We start from the raw sequence: 25,376 nt of genomic DNA on the forward strand, positions 1-25,376 counted from the left end.
TTTTGAAAAAAAAAAAGAGGAAAAAGGCAAGTGCTTTAGACTTTTTAAAAAAAGTGTTTTTTTGGTCAGCTTTGGAAGAAGACCATGGCAAAAGAACACCTCATTTTGGGAAAATAGCACAAGGCAAAAACAGATCATCACTAACGGAAGCTAAATCACACAGTGGAGTTAAGCTACTTAGATATATTGATTCTGCAAGGGTAACAATGGATTAGAACCAACAGATTATAATGAGGATCATTTTGGTACCAAAGAAGCCCCTTTAACAATGGGCGTGCATTCGAATCGTAGTGTGATCATTACAGGCTCATTTTCCTTGCTCGTGTTCCCAGGATAAAGGCCTTAAAGGAAGCACTGGCATTTTAAATTGCTCAGTTTCACTTGTTGAAATTTTTTTTTTTTTTCTTTCTTGGGCAAAATTATTTTCCCATGTTATGAGAAGAATGCTTTGGAGAGCAGCACTGTGAAAGTGCAGAGAACAAAAGGGATGGCAGCCCTGGAGGATTAGGCCACTGACAAGGGAAAAGAAATTACCTGTGGGCATTTGCTCCAAGGTCCCCACTCAGACATGACACATTCGCTGGGACACAGAAGAGAGCAAGACTGGGTTTCTGAGGGAATTTCATCCTGGTCGCAAAGGCTGTTATCCACTGCTCCCCCTTCACCATCGGCAGCATTCACGCATCTGCAAAGCAAGATCACGAGATAGCTTGATCGTTTAAAACAGTGGGGAGTAAATTTAAAATAGCTGTGATGTATCGTAATTACTTACCCCTCAGAGATAGTTAAACATAAAATAAGACCAGCAGAGAAACCAGGAAAAAAAAAATCCTTTCTCAGCCAGTCCAGCTTTACTGAGTGATAACTCAGGGCAGAGCCCTTTATTCGGCAAAGCAGAAGGGACAATTGTCATCTTTGAAGAACTCTCCATCTAAATAGAACTATCTACAATATATTTACTCAGGTCTCAGTACAGAGAGAATTTTTTTTTTTTTTTTGCGGTACGCGGGCCTCTCACTGCTGTGGCCTCTCCCATTGCGGAGCACAGGCTCCGGACGTGCAGGCTCAGGGGCCATGGCTCACGGGCCCCGCCACTCCGCGGCATGCGGGATCTTCCCAGACCGGGGCACGAAACCCGTGTCCCCTGCATCGGCAGGCGGACTCTCAACCACTGCGCCACCAGGGAAGCCCTTTTTTTTTTTTTTTTTTAATTGTAACAAATCTTGAAGACTCTCCTCTGAATAAATCCATCACTTTGTAATAACTAGACCTTTCACAGTTCCCGTGACTCTCTCAGACCTTTCCTAGACTTCTCTTTCAGAGTATCTAAGCTTCCCTAGTTTTTGTTCAGTACAATTAAGGTCATAGCAAAGTTATGCAAAAAATAATTGAACATATTTTTCTTTCAGGTATTTTCTGCATTTCAGTAAGGAATTTTCGTATCATAAACCAAAGGGCAATTAGCAAGCATTTTCATGCAGCAATTGAGCACATGCTATATAGATGCACATATTGTAATTGCTCTGAGATAAGTGCTGATGAAGATGAGATAAATAATCATGTTATTGATTCAATCAAATTAAAACCAAAGTGTTACCCGCCAGAACGGCTTAAATCAAAACCATGGTAAATATCAAGGGCTGGCAAGAATGTGGAGCAATTGTAGCTCTTCTCACTCTGCTGGTTGGAGCATAAATGCTTTGGCAAACTAGTTGGCAGTATCTACTAAATCTAAACGTATATATACTATGTAACCCAACAATTTCACTTCTATGTATATACACAAGAGAAATGTGTACAAATGTGGACCACCCCCCCAAAAATAAAACCTGCCTGAAAATGTTCATAGCACCACTATTTATAATCAACCGAACTAGAATCAACAGTAGAATATCTACAATACTTATTCAGCCACAGTAAAACAGAGAAATATATTGTGATAAACTCATTGAATTAAATGCTATAAAGTAATGAGAATTCATAAACTACTGTTGCATGAATGGAGCTCACAACCATAAGGTTGAACAAAAGAAGCTGGACACAAAAGAGTATAGTCTGCATGGTTCCATTCACAGAAAGTTAAGAAATAGGCAATACTCATCTATGGTGTCAGAAGACAGAATAGCAGTTACGCTTGGTGGACTGGTTGATACCCAGGGGCTTAGGTAGTCCTGGTAATACTTTGTGTCTTGGCCTCTGGGTTGGGTACACAGGTGAGTTTATATTGTGAAGATTCATGGAGCTGCCCCCTATGCTGTGGGCATTTCTCTGCATTTATATCATATCCCAATTAGAAGTTCACATTTAAATTATTTTCTCAAAAATGTTTAATAAAGACTCGCTATATATAAGCCTCTTTTGCTAGGTGTTGGGATACAAAGATATTTATTACTAATGATTCATTTCATAAATATTTTGAGCGGCTTACTCTGCACCATGCCCTTACTTGGGTGCTGGGGTACAGAATTGAAAAAGAAAAATAGGGACAAGATCCCTTCTTCTTCCAGTGATAATGATCAAGGTAAAGGTGAAAACGACAACGATGATGAGCTAAATGATGCCATGTGCTGATCTGGTAATTTCCGACACAAAGCCACAACCAAGGAATAAGCATTTTAAGAGGGCTGCGCTGGAGAGCTTTTGGTGCTCCCCAAATCACGCTATGCTGGAATGAATTACCCTATACATTCTGAGTTTCTTTTCTGCAAACAATATATTTTTTTTTGATTCAGGAAAACTGCAAAGTAGTCTATCAGCTGGTGCAAAATAAAATAAACTTTATGAGGTGCTAAGTAATACAAACTTAGATATTGTATAAAGCAGGTTAACAGAGGACGGTAAAAGGAGAGAAGATGTCGTGCCTTCTAATATAGGGAGGCAAGGTACAGAGTCATCTACGGACTTTAATTTCTTTTGTGGTAATAGTCAATAGTGGAAGGAGGGACCACGAAATGGCTTTAATGTCTTTCCCTGGGCAAACTTAAAAGCTGAAAATTGCTTTCCGTCTTGCCTGCACACTCTCAGCTGATGTTCTTTTATGATTTCACTGAAAAAGAAGAGGTAATACTTCTGGTCAGTGGTGTCCAGTTGAACACATGCATTAGTCTTTGTTCACTCCCAGTAAGCCACAAAAACAATAGTAAAGGAATTTGTTACAAAAAGACTAACAAAACAAAACAAAGGAGGGAGGGTAAGGCAGTATCCTACAAGGACAAAGAACATGGGAGAGGACAAAGGCAAAAATGGAAAATAGATGGGCTAGTGGTAACTGACTTAGCACACCCAGAAAACTGATCACTAAGCCTTCAAGGGAAAAGAAAGTCACTCCATTTACACATCAGAACACATGGAAAATTCAGGCATTTACCTTTGGAAATGTGAATGAAGGTGAGGTAGAAAAACTGGAGGATTTATTGAGAGTGTGTTTAAGAAGTACCTAAGCTCTCAAATCCCAATTCCCCAATTCCCAGAGCTAGGTGATGGCCCCAGCCCTGCCCCTGCAGGTAACTGAAGGTTTATTATCTGGAGAGGTTCACAAAACAGGTCTTTGGATTAGAGAACACATGGCCCAATTAAGGATGGGAACATCATATTGAAAACAGGGTTTAAGGAGAAGTTAACATATTGAAAAGAATGACTACTACCTTAGTGACTTAAACAATGCACATTTATTACTTTTCAGTTCTGTAGCATAGAAATCCAACATGGAACTCACTAGGCTAACGTCAGTGCTCTGGCGGAGCTGCATTCCTTTCTGGAGGCTCTAGAGGAGAATCGTCTCCTTACCTCTTTCATGTTCTAGAAGCCACCCCCATGCCTTGGGGCCATGGCCCCTTTCTCTGTGTTCAAAGTCAGCAGCCTTGTATCTCTCTGTGTCTTGCTCCTTTAGTCACATTTTCTGTTTTTCCTTTCCCATCTCCTCATCCACTTTGAAGGACGCTGGTGAATAAAATGTTCCCATCCAGAGGATTCAGGACAATCTAATCTTTCCATCTCAAGATCTTTAACTTAATCACAACTGTGAAGAATCTTTTGCTATTTAAGGTAACATATTCACGGATTTCAGGGGTTAGAATGTGGATATCTTTGGGAGCCATCATTGTGTCCACCACATCAGCCTTTTTTCATTGGGTTTCCCAAATACTGGTTGCTAGGATTATCTGTTTCACATGTGATTTAAGAAGAGCGTCTTCTAGGGGTCCTGACAAGCACAAGAGTAAAGACTTAGAAGACTGAAATTGAAGGTGTTCCCAAATGAAAATGCCCCTGTAGTTACATATCCTGCATCACCGATTTCCTTGCCATATCTCCCTTTGATCATCACCTTCATTTCCACTCAGGCTCATTACAAAACTGCTTTAAAGCATGTCTATATTTGCTATCTCCACATCCTCTCTCCTCTTCCTCCATTATTACCTCTTGGACTTACTTTAATCACACTTTTACTACCATTCCAGAGAAAACTCATATCAAGATCATCAACAGAGTCCCCTTTGCCAAACTCAATAGCCAATTCTTATCTTAGTAAACTTCTCAGAATCATTTGAAACAACTGATTACTCTTTCTTTTTTGAAAAACTCTCTTCTTCCCATTTTCTTGGTCTTCCTTCTAGTTGACTGGCTCTTTCCCAGTCTCATTTGTAAGATCTTTCCCTTTGCTCTAATCTATGAATATCTGTGTTCCCCAGGGCGCAATTTCTTTCTTTCTTATCAATATATTTCAGATTTATAGCTGACGCCTAATTTACACCCCCATTACTCTCTGAACTCCAATCTGTCACTCCAAGCCTTCTCAGTTGGAAAGCCAATATCTCAAATTTATTGTGTTCCAAAGCTAGCTTTTGATTTTCTCTCTCAAATTTGCTTCTAATATTTCTCATCTCAACAAATGACACCACCATTCTCATGATTGCTCAGGCCCTGAAACCTAGCAATCATCTTCGATACTTCTCTTTCTTCCACATTCTACAATCACTTTATAAGCAAATCCTGTCATCTGTACCTTCCAGATACAGTCCAAATGTGACCACCTCACCACCTTCCCTAGTACAAAGCCCGTCTAACCATCAGCCTCTCTCACCTGGAATTCTGGGATGTCATTCAAACCTTCATCCCTGCTGCTGCTTACACACCCCAAAATTCCTTCTCTATACTCCACCTAGCAAGGTCCTTTTCAAACGTAAATAAGAGCACGTCATTCACTCTGTCTCAGACCTCCCATAGCTTCATGATGCTGTTAGAAAAATATATTTTAACCTTATTTTAGAAGACTATACAATTTGAGTACTGACACCAGCCATATGGGACGTGGTGTAATCCATCTTGTTATAACAAGCCGAGAAGGTTCCTGCTTTGGAACTCCTTCCCCTTGGAATTCTCTTAATATAGATCTTTACATTCATTTAAGTCTCTCACATTTTTCGGGTCTCTGCTTAAATATTTTGCTGACCAGCCTCTCCAAAACAGTAGCCTCCATCACACCAATCCAATTTTATTTTTTTCTTGGCATTTCATAGCAAAGACATTCCATTATATAGTATTTTATGCATTTATTTTTTCCCCTGCTGCTCTAAGTTCTTTGAGGACAGTAACTTGTTTTGTTCACTTTTGCATCCCCAGCACCTGATACATAGAAGGCAAATATTCATAAATATTTTTTGAATTCATAAATGATTGCTGTCATGTATGAACCATGAAGATGTCCTCTAGTTTGGAGGTTTCACCAAAGATAAACGGATAAACTGTTTCACTCATTATAACACCATTTTATTAAGGTCAATAATGGTTTGGAAAGCAATATGGCTGGAAAACCTGCTTCACATATATATAAAGTATGTAACACAGTGAGTCTGCGTTAGTTAGCTAGGGCTGCCATAACAAAATATCACACACTGTGTGGCTTAAACAACATACGTGTAAGGCTTGAGGCTGAAAGTCTGAGATCAAGGTGTTGGCAGGGTTGGTTTCTTCTGAGGGCTCTCTCCTTTGACTTGTAGATAGCCACCTTCTACCTGTATTTTCACAAGGTTTTTTCCTCTGTGTGTGTCTATGTCCTAATCTACTCTTCTTATAAGGACATCAGTCAGATTGGATTAGAGCCTGCCCCAATGATCTCATTTAACATTAACTACCTCTTTAAAGACCCTGTCTCCAAATACAGCCACATTTTGAGGTACTGCGGGTTAGGACTTCAATACATAGATTTGGGTCAGGGGGACACAATTCAGCCCATAACACATATCTAGTGGTTGTGTTATTTTTATTATATCAGGCTTCATCCATTTGAGCTGAGAGGCATGGCTTAAAGGCCCTCTTGTTCAAGTGTGTTTTTCCTCAATCAACCTGCCACAATTCTGCCACGAGCAATTTATTCTCTTAAAGCTTTCCTTTCTCTCCTGAGACTTTGCTTTAATACTGCTAAGAGGCCAGGCTGGGATGAGAGTGAGAAGTACCACAGCTCATTTACACATATTACTTGATAAGCTAGCCTGGTCAATCATTTCTCAAAGCCATGAGAAAATAGGACGGAAGAGACACAGATTTACCATATGCTAACGCATATATACGGAATCTAAGGAAAAAAATGTCATGAAGAACCTAGGGGTAAGACCGGAATAAAGACACAGACCTCCTAGAGAATGGACTTGAGGATATGGGGAGGGGGCAGGGTAAGCTGTGACAAAGCAAGAGAGAGGCATGGACATATATACACTACCAAACGTAAAACAGATAGCTAGTGGGAAGCAGCCGCATAGCACAGGGAGATCAGCTCGGTGCTTTGGGACCGCCTAGAGGGGTGGGATAGGGAGGCTGGGAGGGAGACGCAAGAGGGAGGAGATACGGGGATATATGTATAGCTGATTCACTTTGTTATAAAGCAGAAACTAACACACCATTGTAAAGCAATTATACTCCAATAAAGATGTTAAAAAAAAAAAAAGAGACACAGACTTTGAAGAAAAAGAGGTAGACGCCCAAGTTTGGCAGCCTGAGCAACTAGCCCCCAGGGGAACAGGCAGTGAACAAAGGGAAGGAAAGACAATTTGTCTATTAACGCTTTGCCTGGGTTGGTGATCAGGAGCACGTCTATGATTGTGGTAGCAGCTATTTCTTCCAACAGGCTTACCAGTGATTTCGCAACATTGGGACTAGGTAAGACTCAGAATTGGTGGGTATTGAATTACTGAATCAAGTAAGTTCACTGGTGTTGAATAACAATAAACACATAGAAGTAAGCTCTGCCTTGGCAACTGACTTCATAGATAACTTGATAGGGAGTTACCTGCTTTGGGCACCGTGTGTCCACTTGAAATGGAACTTCCTAAATCTAGCAAAATGATACACTACGCTCATGCAACTGAATAGTTGACCACACTGGGTTTTCTTCTTGATTTTACATACTAAATCATTGTTTACGATTAATATTTTGGCTTTTGCTTATTCATTCGCTAACATTTATTGCTATTTTCCTCAGTTGGTAATAAAATTATCCTTCTTTCTTCCCAAATCATTTCTAAATAGACTTTTTTGATGAACTCAGGCCAGCTGTTTCCTTTGCACCACTGCTGTATTTACCAAACAAAAATGTTAAACAAACTCCCTCAGTAAATAACTGAGTATTCACTAAATTCTTTCAGAGCTGTGTTCTTTTTATATTAAAATATATCATTACTGTTCATAGGTATTCTCATATTAGTTTCCAAGGCTAACAGTGGAAATTATTAAAGGCCTTAAATTGACCTTTCAATGTACTGACATCCAAAATTAAGACAATGTCCATCAATTTTACTAACACAGCACAAAAGAGAGACATGGCATCACAGTCAGAATCACCTAATTTGTTAGCAGTGATGGCCACATATCACTGCAGGGATGTGGGCGTACTCCATGCAGTTGGTTTTTCCACTGCTATCATTTGCAGGAAATGTTAAGGATTGTGGCTGCGATGCAGACGGAATCCCACAATATACATGGCAGCTCAAGGCACATATACTTCCAGGGATACTTAAAGATGACCCAAAGCCAGAGGATATTGTGTGAAAATCAGAGTGTACCTGGATAAGCAACACTGTTGTTTTTATAAAAATATATAAATTCCACTGCCACATTTCCCCAGTGTCTCCATTTCCACACACCTGATTTTCCTAGATTGCATTCCTCCTCCACAGCGCAGGGACCTCAGCTCATTGTGGATTTTGCATGGAGACCAGTGTTCTACAACCCAGGAATACTGATTGCACTCACTGTAACACGGGACTGCCTCGTGTACCTGTCAAGAATAGGAAAGGAAAAGAAAATTATGTGGCACTATCCAAGTTATGGAAAAATAGCCTATCTTTTAGTAAAGTCGGCTGAACAGAACCCAAGAACTCTACTCTGGCCCCAAGAGCCAAACTGCATTCCCCAAAAGCAAGATATATTTGGCTTCTCTGAAATTACTGACTTACCTAAAGAAACATACAGGGGAAATCAACTAGAATATGATGGCATGCCTTTGCAGAAGAGAACAAAGGACAGTCCTTACCTACCGCCAAGAACAGGAATTCCATTACCTTTTCATTTCCTCAAAGAGCTCACACAGCATCTATTAAGATGGTCCAGCTCTCAATTATATGGTATACTGTATTCTCAGATGTACTTTACAATGTCAATTGACACAAATAGAGGTAAGGCAAATTTACTCTTGAATATAAGGTTCTTAGAAAGCAAAAGGAAAGTGGTACTATTTGCACCAGAAATTTCTTTTTATGTCCCCAAATGATCAATGCTAATAGGCAATCATTTAGCCTTCTGGGCATTGTGGTTTTATATGAATTTAGAGATGTGTAGGGTGTTTTCAGAGCATAGCTAGAACACACAGACACACACATACACAAGACAAACACACACATGTTAGAGGCTGTGCACGATTACTGACTGTGAATATATAGAGATTTATAGTAGAAACAATAAATACAGTCAATGAATTCTTAGGTTACTTCCTATGCATTTATTTGTGATGATTTTCTCCTGAAATTTTATACCATTGGGTGGTCAATTGAATTTGCCTCTTCAAGACTGAATTTAAAAGGCGCTACTCCTCAATAGTGAACACAGCGTTCTCCCTTGGTAAGAAAAAAAATTGTTGTGTCATATGATATGTTACTCTAGATCACAAAGATGGCTCTAGCGTAGCATGCCGATGAGTAGTGATTCAACCTATTACCAAAATAGTTAATTAGTGCTTTTCCTTTTAAACAAGGACTTAAGCCCCATGCCTTTCCTCCCCCTTGCCTTTCCAATTCCATAAAATTGCAAATGATGACTAGGCTGTGCTATCCAAACAGAACCATTACTTGCAAGTTTCCACTAAATGCAAGGGAAAGCACTATGTAATGGGATAACCAGAAAACAAGATTGGAGCACTGTCAGCAGGTGAGATGGAAATCAGATGAGAAAAGGTTATTGGCGAGACTACATCTTAGGAATCACAAATAATGTCAGAAACTATTTTTAACTGTGGGGTTCGATTTGGCTCTCATGTAGAGCATACAACAATAAGGGAAACCGCAAAGTGAAAAATGTGTGAGGGCAAAATGAAAGGAGATGGGAAAATAGAAGTGGAAATGGACGTGAGGAAAGGAAGGAATTAAGTAATAAAAGAATCACATTTCATGCTGTGAATGCTGACAAGAATGGAATGAGAGGGTCAGCAGCAGTGCCTACATTAGAATAAGGAAGTAATAACTTGGAAAGGAAAAAAGTCTGCCCCCTAAAACTCATAAAGGTAAGGGAAAAAAATCTATGAAAATGAAAAGACATGACCCGAATCTAAGAGACACCAGGGAACGAAGCTCATGACAGTTGAGGGTTTAGCTGACCCAGCTTCACCATGGAAATTAAGCTGTCACTGAATTTACAGGTTTGTTCTATAAACACTTCAATATGTATCAGACAATTTAAAGAAAGCTTTTTGGCTTTCCTATGAGATATAAGAAAGTCTGCTAAAGCACTCTGCACAAATGGGGGAGATGAAGAAATTAACTAAAAAAGTAATTTTTCCCACAGCTCATGCATGAATCTGAGAGCAAGCGGATAGGATAGACTCTGAGATGGACCTATTTTTCTAAAGCTCTCGATACTAAGCAGAGCTTACACTTTCCCCCTCCCTCCCATATAAAGCCCCAAGGTCAGATGGAAAATGAAAAACTGTTTAGTTGCATGTACCTTTGATACACACATTTGAACACCTGGTCAGGTACTGGCTTACTGTTTTTATTCTCTATGCCCCAGTGATCTACATCTGTAGCAGAGTCGCTAACCTCATCGCCAGGCTACTGGAAGGCAGGGAGCAGGTCTGCGTAGGGAGATGTTGACCCACCTTCTTGAATAACGGTGTAAAAACGGGACCTCTTGAAGGAGATTCTCCATCACGTGGATTTACCTGATTTTTTCCCCAATGTGTCTGCCATTTTAATATTGCTTATACTGTCACTTCTGGCTGACAAATCCCTACCTTCATCCAAAGTCCAAGTGACTCCCACCACTTCCACAAGGCCTTTCCCATGACTCCATTGGGCATGTCTTTGTTACTCAGTGAGAGTTTCAGTTTTAAGCAGATTTGTAGACAGATGTAGTCAGATGCCATGTGCAAGGCTGGGCCAGTGGTGGCAATTAGGGCCACACTGTGTGGAGCTTGGGGAGGAAACACATTCAAGGAAGTCATCACCTTGACTCCTCTCTATGTGTCTCCTATTCGCTCATCTACTTGAGCTTTTCTGCTAACTTTAGTCTTAATGTCTCCTTTGTACTATAAATCATACTGAAAGAATATGCCAAGAGAAAAACAATGTGAACCCTCTACTCATAAATACGCTTCTGGTTTTAACCAAAGCCAGACCCGGACGCTCAGTGTTTGTTTATATGACTACCTGAACAAAACTTGTGAGTCTTAGGAAGCCAGGGACTATGCTTCTACGATGTCTGCATTTTGTAAAACATTCAGAGGAGGGGGTGATGCCCAATCAGTATTTGTTGAATTGAAACCAATGTTTGAAGGGGCACAGATTGCTAAATGAGCCTCACTTAATTTTCTAGAGAAAACAGGCTCATAAATGGAATGTAGAAGGGGTGTTTTACAAAGCTCAAAGGACAGTAAGAGGGAACAAAAATGAAACCCTTTTCTTTCCATTACGGGGCTTTGATGAAGAACAGCCATCATTACATTAGCAAAAGGTGCTGCCTGACGATTTCTGTTATGGGAAAGAAAGGCTGTCCCTAAAGAAGTGTGAGAGCTGTTTGTTTAGAGATCTTGTTCATCAGGCAAGGAATCTTACCTAGAGGATCAAAAACACCCACAAGAGGCAAAAAGGCAGCAGGCCATCAAGAATAAACATTGACTACCCAGATGCCCAATTTCTTCTCATGTCAGTCCTTTATGTTCTGGCTATTTCATACTGGTATCTGTTTGGCACTTATTATAGTTTCATAATGGAAATGTGTTAAAGCATGGACTTTATCGGGGAATCATGCGGAAAAGTTCTGAAGGAGAAAAATGAGCCATGGGAAAGTTAAATGAAAATCATTTCCAAATGGCACAAATTAGGAAGAAAATAACAGGGTTTAACAGGGCCACCGATGCTAAGAAATGCCACTGAAAAATCTAAATCCTCTGAGAGAAGTAACATTTCATTCTCCTGGTAATGAGTCCTATTTATTACTTCTTTATTGGGGAATTGTTTTTTTAACATCTTTATTGGAGTATAATTGCTTTACAATGCTGTGTTAGTTTCTGCTTTATAACAAAGTGAATCAGCTATACATATACATATATCCCCATATCTCCTCCCTCCTGCGTCTCCTTGCCACCCTCCCTATCCCACCCCTCTGGGTGGTCACAGAGCACTGAACTGATCTCCCTGTGCTATGCGGCTGCTTCCCACTAGCTAGCTATTTATCTATTTTACACTTGGTAGTATATATAAGTCCATGCCACTTTCTCACTTCGTCCCAGCTTACCCTTCCCCCTCCCCGTGTCTCAAGTCCATTCTCTACATCTGCGTCTTTATTCTTGTCTTGCTCCTAGGTTCTTCAGAATCATTTTTTTTTTTTTAGATTCCATATATATGTGTTAGCATACAGTATTTGTTTTTCTCTTTCTGACTTACTTCACTCTGTATGACAGACTCTAGGTCCATTCACCTCACTACAAATAACTCAATTTCGTTTCTTTTTATAGCTGAGTAATATTCCATTGTATATATGTGCCACATCTTCTTTATCCATTCATCTGTCGATGGATGCTTAGGTTGCTTCCATGTCCCGGCTACTGTAAATAGTGCTGCAATGAACATTGTGGTACATGACTCTTTTGAATTATGGTTTTCTCAGGGTATATGCCCAGTAGTGGGATTGCTGGGTCGTATGGTAGTTCTATTTTTAGTTTTTTAAGGAACCTCCGTACTGTTTCTCCATAGTGGCTGTATCAGTTTACATTCCCACCAACAGTGTAAGAGGGTTCCCTTTTCTCCACACCCTCTCCAGCATTTATTGTTTCTAGATTTTGTGATGATGCCCATTCTGACTGGTGTGAGGTGATACCTCATTGTAGTTTTGATTTGCATTTCTCTAATGATTGATGTTGAGCATTCTTTCATGTGTTTGTTGGCAATCTGTATATCTTCTTTGGAGAAATGTCTATTTAGGTCTTCTGCCCATTTTTGGATTGGGTCATTTGTTTTTTTTGATATTGAGCTGCATGAGCTGCTTGTAAATTTTGGAGATTAATCCTTTGTCAGTTTCTTCATTTGCAAATATTTTCTCCCATTCTGAGGGTTGTCTTTTTGTCTTGTTTATGGTTTCCTTTGCTGTGCAAAAGGTTTTAAGTTTCATTAGGTCCCATTTGTTTATTTTTGTTTTCATTTCCATTTCTCTAGGAGGTGGGTCAAAAAGGATCTTGCTGTGATTTATGTCATAAATTGTTCTACCTATGTTTTCCTCTAAGAGTTTTATAATGTCTGGCCTTACATTTAGTTCTTTAATCCATTTTGAGTTTATTTTTGTGTATGGTGTTAGGGAGTGTTCTAATTTCATTCTTCATGCCCGTGCCCATGGCAGACATTACTAGTCATGTATAGTGTTCTTTTTCAGCATCTTTTCCTACACTGAAGGCCAGGCAGCCACTACCAATGGATTGCAGTACGTGTGTGCAATCCTGATTGATGTATATTAGAGAGAGTGGGCAGCTGGACCAGCAAGACATCCCTATGACACCAGATGGGGGAAGGGGTGTATTGCTACAGACCCAAGGAAATAAAATTTTATAACATCAACTTAGGTTTCCACACCTTCCAAGAGAAATTAAGGAAACACTCCCATTTACCATTGCAGCAAAAACAATAAAATACCTAGGAATAAATCTACCTAAGGAGACAAAAGACCTGTATGCAGAAAACTATAAGACACTGATGAAAGAAATTAAAGATGATAGAAACAGATGGAGAGATATACCATGTTCTTGGATTGGAAGAAACAACATTGTGAAAATGACTCTACTACCCAAAGCAATCTACAGATTCAATGCAATCCCTATCAAAGTACCAATGGCATTCTTCACAGAACTAGAACAAAAAATTTTACAATTTGTATGGAAACACAAAAGACCCCAAATAGCTAAAGCAATCTTGAGAAAGAAAAACAGAGCTGGAGGAATCAGGCTCCCTGACTTCAGATTATACTACAAAGCTCCAGTAATCAAGACAGTATGGTACTGGCACAAAAACAGAAAGATAGATCAATGGAACAGGATAGAAAGCCCAGAGAAAAACCCACACACATATGGTCACCTTATTTTTGATAAAGGAGGGAACTGTGTTTTTATAATTTTGTAGTTCTAGAGTCATATCGTAAACTCATTCATTTAGTCAGTCTTTTAATATTTATTAAATAAGCCTTTGCTCACTGTAACTGATCAATTTAACTAAGGACTGTTTTCTGAAATTACTCTCCATCTATGGACTGACTGGTATAAACTTGGAAGCAGGGTCTCATTGGGGTTCAGCAGGTATCATTATTGTACATCAGAGTCTTAGGGTTCAAGGGCTCAAATAAAGCAAATAATCCAACAACAACCAGAATTAAAAAAGAAAAAAAAAGAAAGAAAGAAAGGAAAAGTCATGGCCTCCAATTTTCTATAGAATAAATTTTTGCTCCAGTGAAGCTGCCAGTCAAGACCCAGGTAGAAAACTTCAGGCTTGAGACCTCCATGCTGGGCACTGTGCTGCTTGGAACTTGAACATGAGTTCAAAGGTCCAATTGGGACTAGAGATTCCTGCAAGGCAGAGCCAGGGTCTGTCCCATTGGAATGTGAGAGGGAATGGTCTCTAGGAGTGGTAAGATCGGTAAAGCACTACGGGCTTCCTTCTCCCGCAAAAGGTTGTGAGTTCTCAGCCAAAAGTGCACAAATTTGCCTCTGATTAGGTCTACGATTCTCATCCCTTAATTCAAAGAACTTCCCCGCTAGCCATTTTCTGCTGGTCTATACTTTCTTTCTTCCTCCAGGGCTTACTCTTTCCTTTCAGAAGGGTCCTCTAGGCTACACCTTCCTTCAACTTACCAAATTCTGTCCCTTTTCTTATTCAGTCAGCCGTGAAGTTATGCTCTCCTCCATTACGACTTGTCTTACTGGCTGGAAATTATCACATTTACACAAATAATCTTTGGTTTCCATTTTTGTTCATCATGCATTTATAATTTGCTTGTGTACAACGTAGTGTATATATGCAATGCTAAAAAGTTCAGTTCTAATGCAACTGCAGCCGCATGCTTTACAATGAGCCCACCCATCACTAGTCCTTGGTCATCAGTGCTTACACAGTAACACTCTGTGGATCTTTATGGCTTATACAAGACATTCCATGTCTTAGGTCTTGATCACCACAATCATTTGAGTTAGAAAATGTTGGTGTGATCCCTATTTACAGGTAAAAATAACTGAAATTTGAAGAAGCTAAGTGAGTCATTTATGGCTTATAAATGATGAGGCTGGTGCTTAAACTGAGATTATTTGAGAATCCCACCCTGGTGATGCCAAGAGTTCACCGGCTCTGCCTGTTTAGCTTGTACAAGCACATCACCATGCTTCGAGAGCCAGTCACTATCTTTTCAATGATGAAGATAATGCTAACATTTATAAATTCCTGAAAAAGGAAGACCAAGAGCTGAATATTCAAAGATGTCTATACAGTAAATGATGCATATAACTTTATGTAGAAAGGAATATTGCCTACGCGATTCATTCCTAGTCGAACCCATGTTCCCTGCCTTGGCAGGTGGATTCTTAACCACTGCGCCACCCGGGAAGCCCTCACCATTGATTTTAAACATGCATTATATATTTTCTTTTCAATTTTGATGTTAAAAAAATCTAAAAATGAACTTAATAATGCTGAATGAGTTTTATTTGCAAGATTTATTGACAAAGTGTTGAACTTTAAAGCCAATGGGAAGTTTATTAAAATAATGACCATGGTAGTTTCATTCCCTATCTCCTAAGTATAGTGGTTTCCAAGCTTGCAGATCCGAAGAACTGTCACATTGTTGCAAGGGGCCCGTGAGTGCATTCTCGTTCCAAACCTTGTCTGTAGTCTCAATGAATAATATAATCTCATACATGTTAGTCCCACCACTTGTCAAATGAAGGCAGGGAATGTGATTTTAAAGTTTTAATTTCATTTGAAGGAACTGCTGAATTTGAAATCACTCATTAGGAATTTTCTCAACCCAGGCTAACTAAGAGCACAAGGTCCTCGTATCAAACACTCAGGGAACCACTGCCTTTACATGTAAAGAAGAGAATAAATAAACTGAAAAGGAGGCTATGCCCTACATTGTTTATATTTTGATAAGATGTTCTACAGAGAAGCCCTCTTTCTAAAAGTGAATATTGAAATAAAATTTTCCTGAGAAGTTCTAACCTCTAGATTCTGTACTTTTTATTTTCCAGTGGTCTATAACACTTAACCCCTTCCCTCTGGTCTGAATATCACTGCTGACCTTTTAAGCACAGGGTCCTCATTATCAAGACCGACACCCATGCACGGCTAAACTGTCTCTACCATCCACATAGTCTTATTTTCCTCCCCCCATGGCAGGGGGTGGAGGGATGGGAGATGGGAGAGCTGGGTACTGAGATTGAGTAAATGTGGCCTCAAGCCATGCATGTACTTCTTCCCCTTCCTCATGTTTCCTTCGCATTCAAGGATGTCACACACGGGCCACCCATTACAGAGGGTATTTAAAAGAGAAGAACCACAAAGCCCTCATCCAAAAGGCCATGGTTAAGCTCAGTAATCTGTGCTGATGTAACGTAGATTATTTATAATGGTGAATAAGCAGAAATGCCTTAGTTTTTTTTACTGCATAGCATTATATTTCTCCTTTGGCAGATTTACATTTCTTATTTGTGACATTTAAGCAACTATAAAAATAAACTATGGTCTTAAAGTGGACTACATGGTAAGGGACATTAGCAACAAAAGCTGTTGTTGTGCAGATCCCATAAAGCACAGGATATTCTACAGTAAAGTGTGTGTGCGCGCGCACACGAGCACTAAGCAGAATCCCTCTGTGCCTGGTATGTGATACAGAACTGGCAGAGCACACTGACACAGGCAACTTGGGGCAAGTTGAACTATAAAGCCCACTCTCTGTACCACAGCAGTGTAAGCAATCATAACCAATAGAATGAGAGAGGGAAACTCACTCCAGAGTCTGGATTGCCTTCTCCAGTCCCCTGGGAGATGCTGCCCACTGCCATGCTGTGATATGAGAGCAGATGGAATTTTGTAGATTGCTCACAGTATACCAGGGACTACTGTCACAGTGGCCCTTTGGATTTTCATAGAACAGATTGCAGTTATCAGTCAAGCTGAAGTGGAAAAAAAAAAACCCAAAAGAAACAAAAAGCAATCCCATGCCAGCTATGATCGATACTTCCAGAAAACTTTGGAAGAGCTGAACACGTAACCCTTCAGAAAAGAGGTTATGGATGAATCTTGAGGATATTATGTAAAATAAGCCAATCTCATAAGGATAAATACTGTATGAATATACATATATGAGGTATATCCGATAGTCAAACTCACTGAAGCAAAGAATAGGATCGTGGTTGCCAGGGGCCGCAGGGAGGGACAAACAGGGAATTGCCAATCAATGGGCAAAAAATTTCACATGAAAAGCTCTGGAGATCTGCTGTACAGTACTGCCTATGGATAACAATACTGTATTATCGACTTAAAATCTGTTAAGGGGGTAGGGCTATCTTATGTTAAGTGTTCTTACCACCATAAAATTAAAAAGAGTTACATGTCTCAGAGGGGGTTGGATTGTACCATGGAAACCTGACCAGTGAAAGAACCTTTCTGCTCTTAGCATCTATAAGATGCTGTCTAGGGGTCTAGTGTACAGATTAGATAGAGAGAGAGAGAGACAGATACAGACAAAGTAAGTCTGGGTCCAGAATATGACCACCAGAAATCAGGTGAGAAAGGAAAACTTTCTTTCTCTGTGGCAATACAAAAGAGAGTCTGAAACAGAGACCACTTTGGCTTCTGGCAGGTAACAAAAGTTTTACAAGTTATAGGTATAAGGCAGTGCTAAAGCAGAGATTAGCGGATCTCAGTTCTCACAAACAGATGCCCAAAGGATAAGTCAGAAAGGTATATGGTATTGTTTGAGGTTTATCAAGAAAGGGAGGAGAAGGGATTTAAGCCCGAGACTTGCAACTCATTATGTAAGTGTCCAACACAAGTGAAGGCTTTGGGGAAAACCGTTACCTTCCTTTGCTGGGAGAGGGTGTTGTATAGCTCTCACTCATTCTCAGTAGTTCAGAGCATCATGCTATCCTTACTCTAGGATACAGGCAACTGTCTCTGCACTCGAATGTAAGAAGCCTATTGGAGCATGCCTAGGAAATCAATGTAATTTGAGTTATAAAAAATGTATTTGTGTAAAGAAGCAGTATGATCTAAGTTGCACATTCCTTGGGCAAAGAAATCCTATGTGTGTGTGGCTGAACTATCAGATACAAATGGACAAGGATGGGTAGCCCTAGTTGGGATTAATCTACTAGGACCTACTTCAGACGAGAGATTTGTCAACCAAGCAAACAAACCAAAATCTAAATCTAATTCTCATAAACTATACACAAGGCCCTGATACATACAGGATGAAGCTTGAAGACTGCAGCCACCTGGGGTAAGAAAATGGGAAATTTGATGAGGGAGAATTTAATTGGTAGATAATGGGCACGCACCACTAAAACTGCTGAGATTTATATCAAGAGAGACATTCCAAATGAAGTTCGGGACACGTAAGTCATCTTAAACATGAGGAAGATGAGATGGGAACGTGTGAGAGCACTGAGAAAGGTGAAGTGGTCCCGATACGAGGTTACGGTTATGAAAAAATAATCAGCATATCTACTATTTTCACAAAGCTTCCAACAAACAAGGAAGAAGAGATACCAAGATTTGGTGGTGAACATGAAAGAGACAAGTAAAACCTTAATGCTACTTTTTGAACTCATTTAAGATTAGCATATTCTAGAACCTAGTGACGCATTCAAGTTTCCTCTTTTTTACCAACAGAATTGGAAGAAAGAAGACAAGGCATCAGCTTCCCCAGTGCCCTGAATCCCAGGGGGTATTGCTAATGAGCAGAGCGGCAGAAACTTGGATGTTTGCCAAGAAAACTTCTTCACATAATACTTTTACCATCTTATTTCATCTTATCTTGGCTTAGTTGGGCTAAATCTGAGACCATGTGTGACCTGAAAAGCAATCTAGTCTTTGGGAGGTTTGCTCAGAACTTCCCAATATTCACAGTAGGCAAGCATAAAACTGGCTTCTAGGACCAAGTCCCAAAGGAAAGGCCCAAATTGGCAAGAAACGACTTTTCACGTGTTTCCTATCGTGCAGTGAGAACTCTGGGCCCACCATGTTACCGTCTCTTAATCATTGCAACAAACAAATCTTTCCTACTCTAAAATGCATTGGTTCTCATCTGTCACTTACTCCAAAGTCTATCAGGGAGTTAGAGAGAACAGAACAAAAGAAGGAGCCCTCAGAAATGGCCTTCCTTCTGCCTAGTAGAAGGAAAGAGATAAGAATTGCAGTCTGCAAACTCCATTCCTAATGCGGCTAATTTCTAAATGCTCCCGCTATCACAAAAGGCAGGAGAGGACAGTATATTTTTCACCCAAGAAAAAAACCAGATAATTATTATTTTCATATAGTTTGGGGCAAGAAAGAAAGAAAATAAAAAAATATCATAAAGAGACTTTTGCACAAAGATATTATGTGTCACACACACAAAGTAGTCTTTTTCTTCTGCAGATAAATGCACAAGGAAGCAGTTCTAAGGCTGCATTGTGCCCTAACAGTTCTCCCAGTTAAAATACAAGGCCAGGCACAGCACAAAATGGCTTTTAAAAATATGAACTCTTAGTGTGAGTCCTTCCATAACAAACCTGAGGTGTCTAACACAAAGTTAAAGTGAAACAGAGCCACAAGTGATGCTTTATAACCAAGGGTGGCACAGCCTGACCTTTGCAGAAATGAGAGGCAAGATTGATTGGCTAATGGAATCCCTGCCATTCACTTACATGGTGATAAATTGCGATCCTGGCTCTGATTTCCACCCTAATTTCATCAGTTGGAGACTCTTATTAGGGACTAATTGAAAGCTGCTTCTTTACGGAATAAAGAGTATTTTGTTGGAAACAGGTTTCCCCTGAGGCAGAAAGTGAAGAAGAGACAAAGACTGATACAGACCTTTTAGGCCCTTCACAAGATAAAACCAGAAGATGACTGCTGAAGGAAAATGCTAGTTTAAGGCAGACCTGTTCCTGACCTCCATTTGAGTAAATTTTGTTTTGACCAAAGGAAAGACAGCTGATGGTAAAGTAGAAGTCATGTCTAACAAGCAAATATCACTATACACAACATAAATGATGAACCTATTCCTGGGTACTTGCAAAACACAGATTATTTGAAAAACGTAACAAAGAAGTTCTTAAAATGTGTTACAGGGTGATCAATTAACCCATTTACATATAAAGTGGGCAATGTTCTACAAACCTGGACTCAATTGAAAACTAAAACATGAATACATAGCACGTGTGCAACCAGTGACAGCTTTTCTGAGACATTTACTGAGAACTAAGATTTCCAGATACCATATTTTCTATAAACAATCCTTCCTCCACCTCCACCCCCCTAATAAGAGAACTTATACACTGTGTCCCTGGGTTATACTCTGTGCTCAATAGATATATATTGGTATAAAAATGAACAAATGACTACAGAAATATTCTCCTAAGCATGTTCTTAAAAAATGTACACAGACCAAACCATGATGCTGGTATGACTTGGAGTTAAAAGTTGTGCCCTCTTTGCAATTAACTTTACAGGAACATTAGTATTATGTATCAATTATTCAAATCTAATTGCTTGTAACTGTACTCTGGTCCCAACATTTCAAAGCAGATATCCAAATGAATTCAGAGATTTAGATTTTATTATTTCAAAATTCTCTCATCTCTGATTTCATGTTTGATTTCTCTGAATATAGATGATAGTAATTGGACAGTGTAACCCCAGTTCCCCATCCCAATCGTGGATGCCTTGAATTAATTATGAAAAATACAAGCTCCTGAAAGGACTTTTTCTTTCCCTGAAGGCAGGTAATATTCGAGGCGTTCAGGACTCAACATGTCTGCTAACTAAAAGCAGACCCTGCTGGTATGAGGGAGCCAGGCTCACAGTGACCACTGGATCTCTCTGAAGATAGGAACCATCTCTTGCATATCTCTTATGTTGCACTTAGCATCTGACATGTGCAGGGCCCATAATAGGCTCACGATAAATGCATGTTGAACTGAATGCTAGGAAGTATAGGGCTTATGGTTCTAGACCTGAGCTGGCATCTCATTTGGTGTGTGTGTGTAGCTCTGTTAAAATAGTCTTCCTTAGCAGGAACCACACTGCTTTGGACTAATGACATGGCATCCGTAGAGCAATTTAGGAGATGGGCGGCATCAAGTACTTTACTTGGATTGAATTCCTGCCCTCCATTACTGGATTCCTTGGTTGGATCCTATTAAGTTGATAATGAGTTCCTCTGCGGGGGTGGCTTCATTTCAGTGATGGGTGACGTGATCCTTTATACTGTGTTAAAGATTATCTGTGGTCTAGTGAGCAGAGGAGTATGAAGAGAGCCATGAGAAAGGGGTTATGATTCAGGTTCTGCCATTGATTCCTGGCAGCTAACTTAAGGGTCTCTTGGGGTCTAGCTTTTCTCTTCATAACCTGACATTAATACTTATTCTCAAGAGAAGTACAGTAATGGTATATGAGCTTTAGAAAGTCTGAGAGAGTTCACTATAAGAAGTAATGTTTGTTTGAGTAAGATTAGCACTGAGGCATGGAGTTGAAGAAATTTTGGAGCTGGAAGTAAACTGTATGATCATCTCTTCCAACTGCGTTATTTTCTTCATCAAAAATACACCTGCACTCTCATCTACATTAACCTCATTAACTTTGAACAGTTATTAACACTGCACCCTCAAAACTTGGGAGATGTGACACACTGAAAGAGACAAATGTCTTGGATTTTTATCCTTCCTCATCCTCCGTATCACCTAATACATTAAAGAGAAAAAGAGATGCCCAATCAGTAACAGCTAAGCCAGCAAAACAACCTGGATCATTCTAGACATATTATTATTTCTGATAAAGATACAAAAGACTATTTACAATTCCATAGTCACATCAATTTTTGACATTTCTCTTGAGCACGAAATGATTCCTTCTAAAAAGGAAAAGTCTTTAATTTTATAGCTGAGACATAAAAAGTGCCCTATGCTGAAAGTTTTAATTTAAAACTATTCACAATTTAGGGATCAGTTACTACATACAAGGTAGAGATTAAGTTATTGATTAGGAATAGAAAGAAAAGAGTATGAATATCATGAAAATTATTCTTCATTAAAGATAAATGTCATGTGATAACAACAGTTAAGGATCTTTTAACAGTTGGAGCTTTTAACAGTTGCAAGCAGACCTCTTGTACTTTCTTTTTTGCTAATGCTTTAATTCACCAGGGCTTTACTGATTTTCTACTGTGTAAAACCCAGAATCTCCTTAGACACTGGATAAAGAGCACGCAAATTGTTTTCTCTTGTGTTGGTGTTGGAAAATTATGTCCACGGGTCAAATGTGCCTTACCACCTACTACTTTCCTTCTTCATTAAAAAAATGGTATATAATTTATATCCCATAAAATTCACTCTTTTAAAGTACACAATTCTGTTTTTAATATATTTACAAAGTTGTGCAACCATCATCATTATCTCTAACTTTATAATATTTTATTCACCTCAGAAAGAAACCCTTTATCTGTTAGCAGTCACTACCCATTCTCTCCTTCCCCGTCCCCCTGGCAACCAACCACTCATCTGCTTTTTGCCTCTATATAGATTGGCCTATTTGGACATTTCATGTAAATGAAATCATAATACATGGCCTTTTGTATCTTTTTACTTTGACTTAACATAATTTTTTCAAAGTTCACCCATGTCATAGCATGAATAAGTATTTCATTATTGTTTATGAACGAGTAACATTCAATTTTGTGGATATACCAGATTTGTTTATCCATTCTTCAAGTGGATTAACATTTGTGTTGTTTCCATCTTTTGGCTCTTATGAATAATGCTGCTATGGACATTTGTGTACAAGTATCTGTGTGGATATATATTTTCAGTTCTCTTGGTTATTTACCTAGGAGTGGAACTCCTGTGTCATGTGGAAACTACGTTTGCCTTTCTGAGGAGCTGTCCATGAGTTTTCCAAAATAGCTACAACATTTCACATTTCTACCAACAATGCATGAGGGTTGCAATTACTCTCTCTACATTCTTATCAACGCTTATTATTGTCAGTTTTTTGTTTTGTTTTGTTTTAAGGCCAGACACTATAAAACTCTTAGGGGAAAACACAGGCAGAACACTCTATGACATAAATCACAGCAAGATCCTTTTTGACCCACCTCCTAGAGTAATGGAAGTAAAATAAAAAATAAACAAATGGGACCTAATGAAACTTACAAGCTTTTGCACAGCAAAGGAAGCCATAAACAAGACGAAAAGACAGCCCACAGAATGGGAGAAAACGTTATCCGTTTTTTGATTATAGGCATCTTAGTGGGTGTGGAGTGCCATCTCATTGCGGTTGCATTTTGTACTTCCCTAATGAATACTGATGTTCAGCATTTGAGCATCTTTTCATGTGCTTACTGGTCATTTGTATATCTTCTTTGGAGAAATGTCTATTCAAGTCCTGTGCCCATCGATTAATTAGGTTGTCTGTCTTCTTCATTTTGAGTCATAAGATTTCTTTATATATCCTGGATACTAGATCCTTATAAAATATATGATTTCCAAATATTTTCTCCCGCTCTGTGGGTGTGTTTGCACTTTCCTGATTACGTCCTTTGAATTGCACAAGTTTTAAATTTTGTTGAAATCCAAATTACCTTTTTTTCCCTTCGGTTACTTGAACTTCAGGTACCCACTGCCTGATCTAAGATTACGAATATTTATACTGGTGTTTTTAAGAGTTTTATAGTTTTAGCTCTTACATTTGGTCTTTGATCTATTTTGAGTTAATTTTTGTATATGCTGTGAGAGTAGTACAGATTCATTCTCTGCATGTGGATATCCAGCTGTCGAAGCACCATTTGTTGAAAAGACTATTTTCTCTTCATTAAATTGCACTGCCATCTGTGTTACGCTGAACAATAGCTTCACCATGTCCTAGTCCCTGAGGCTAGTGAAAGTTACTTTATATAGTAAAAGGGACTCTGCAGATGTGGTTAAGTACCTTGTGATAGAGAGATAATCCTGGATTATGAGGTGGTCAAGATGTAATTAAAAGGGTCCTTATAAGAGAATCACAGAATGGCCCAATACAGAGGGTGATATGAAAATGAAGCAGAGGTTAGACTGACGTAGCCATGAATACCAGCAGCCTCTAGAAACTGGAAGAGGAAAGAAACAGAATATCCCTTGGAGCTTCCAGTAGGAACTAGTCCGGCTGACACCTGTGAGACTTATTTTGGACTTTTCACCTCCTGCACTGTAAGACAATTTATGTTGTTTTAAATTTTATCACTAACTTTGTGGTCATTTCTTATAGCAGCAATAGGACACTAATGCAACATCTTCATCAAAAATCAACTATCATATCATGGTACATGTTTAGTATATGATTATTTTAAAAGATGTGACAGATCCATATTTTCTGGCATAAAAAATGTCCAAGGTATACTGTTGAATGAAAATATAGTCACAGAAAAATATATTATATAACATCCATGTTAAAAAATATATACACACTTAACTATGTCCTGAATATAAATACCAGTAACTGCGATAAAACATTCTGAAGTGATAGCTATAAAACTTTAGGGACTCCCCCCCCTAAAAAAAAATCAGCTATCTTAAATGTGTGGTTTATTTCCAGATTCTTGGTTCTATTCCATTGATCTATAGGCCTGTCCTTATGTATAATACAATATACTGTTAATTATTGTAGCTTTGTAGTAACTTTTGAAAATGTGAAGAGTTCTCAGACTTTGTTCTAAGATCGTTTTGGCTATTCTGATCCCCTTGCACACTTTGTATGATTTCGATCCACTTAAATTTACCGAGACTGTTATAGGCCCTAACGTAAGCCTATCCTGAAGAATGTTCCATGTGTAATTGAGAAAAACGTATATTCCAATATTATTGGCTACAGTGTTCTGTACTTACATGGTTTTCCTTTACCTTTACCAGTACTCTTTATTTCTTCATGTAGATTTGAATTACCGTCTAGTGTCTTTTCATTGTGACACGAAGTACTCCCTTTACCATTTTGTGTAGGGCCAGTCTGCTAGCAATGAATTCGTTCTGCTTTAGTTTATCTGGGAGTTTTTAAAGTTGTCCTTCATTTTTGAAGAATGATTTGACTGGATGTAGAATTCCTGGTCGAATCTTTTCTTCCCCTCCTGAATGTTGACTATGTCTTCCCACTGCCTTCTGGCCTTAATGGTATCTGATGAGAACTTAGCTGTGGATCCTGACACTGATGATCACGTGAATATGATGAGTCACTTCTCTCTTTCTGTTTCAAGATTCTCTTTGTGTTTTGACAGTTTTTATTATGATGTATCTATGTGTAGATCTCTTTGACTTGATCCTACCTGGAGTTTGTTGAGTTTTGGAATGTGTAGGTTAATGTTTTTTTCACCAAGTTTAGGAAGTTTTGACCCTTATTTCTTTAAAAATTCTTTCT

At 39.0% G+C, this 25,376-nt stretch overlaps 1 protein-coding gene across 1 annotated transcript in view; it reads right to left on the reverse strand.

Annotated features, from left to right (window-relative positions):
• Positions 1 to 25,376, reverse strand: part of THSD7B (thrombospondin type 1 domain containing 7B) — a 1,126,819-nt gene that overhangs the window by 97,430 nt on the left and 1,004,013 nt on the right. The window contains exons 17-18 of the mRNA XM_067742059.1: positions 8,136 to 8,269; positions 535 to 685 (exon numbers count right to left, since the gene is read on the reverse strand). Of these exons, the coding sequence (XP_067598160.1) occupies positions 535 to 685; positions 8,136 to 8,269 (285 nt within the window). The remainder of the gene's footprint in view (positions 1 to 534; positions 686 to 8,135; positions 8,270 to 25,376) is intronic.

The sequence above is a fragment of the Pseudorca crassidens genome, chromosome 6 (genome assembly GCF_039906515.1).
Source record: "Pseudorca crassidens isolate mPseCra1 chromosome 6, mPseCra1.hap1, whole genome shotgun sequence".
NCBI classification, from domain to species: Eukaryota; Metazoa; Chordata; class Mammalia; order Artiodactyla; family Delphinidae; genus Pseudorca; species Pseudorca crassidens.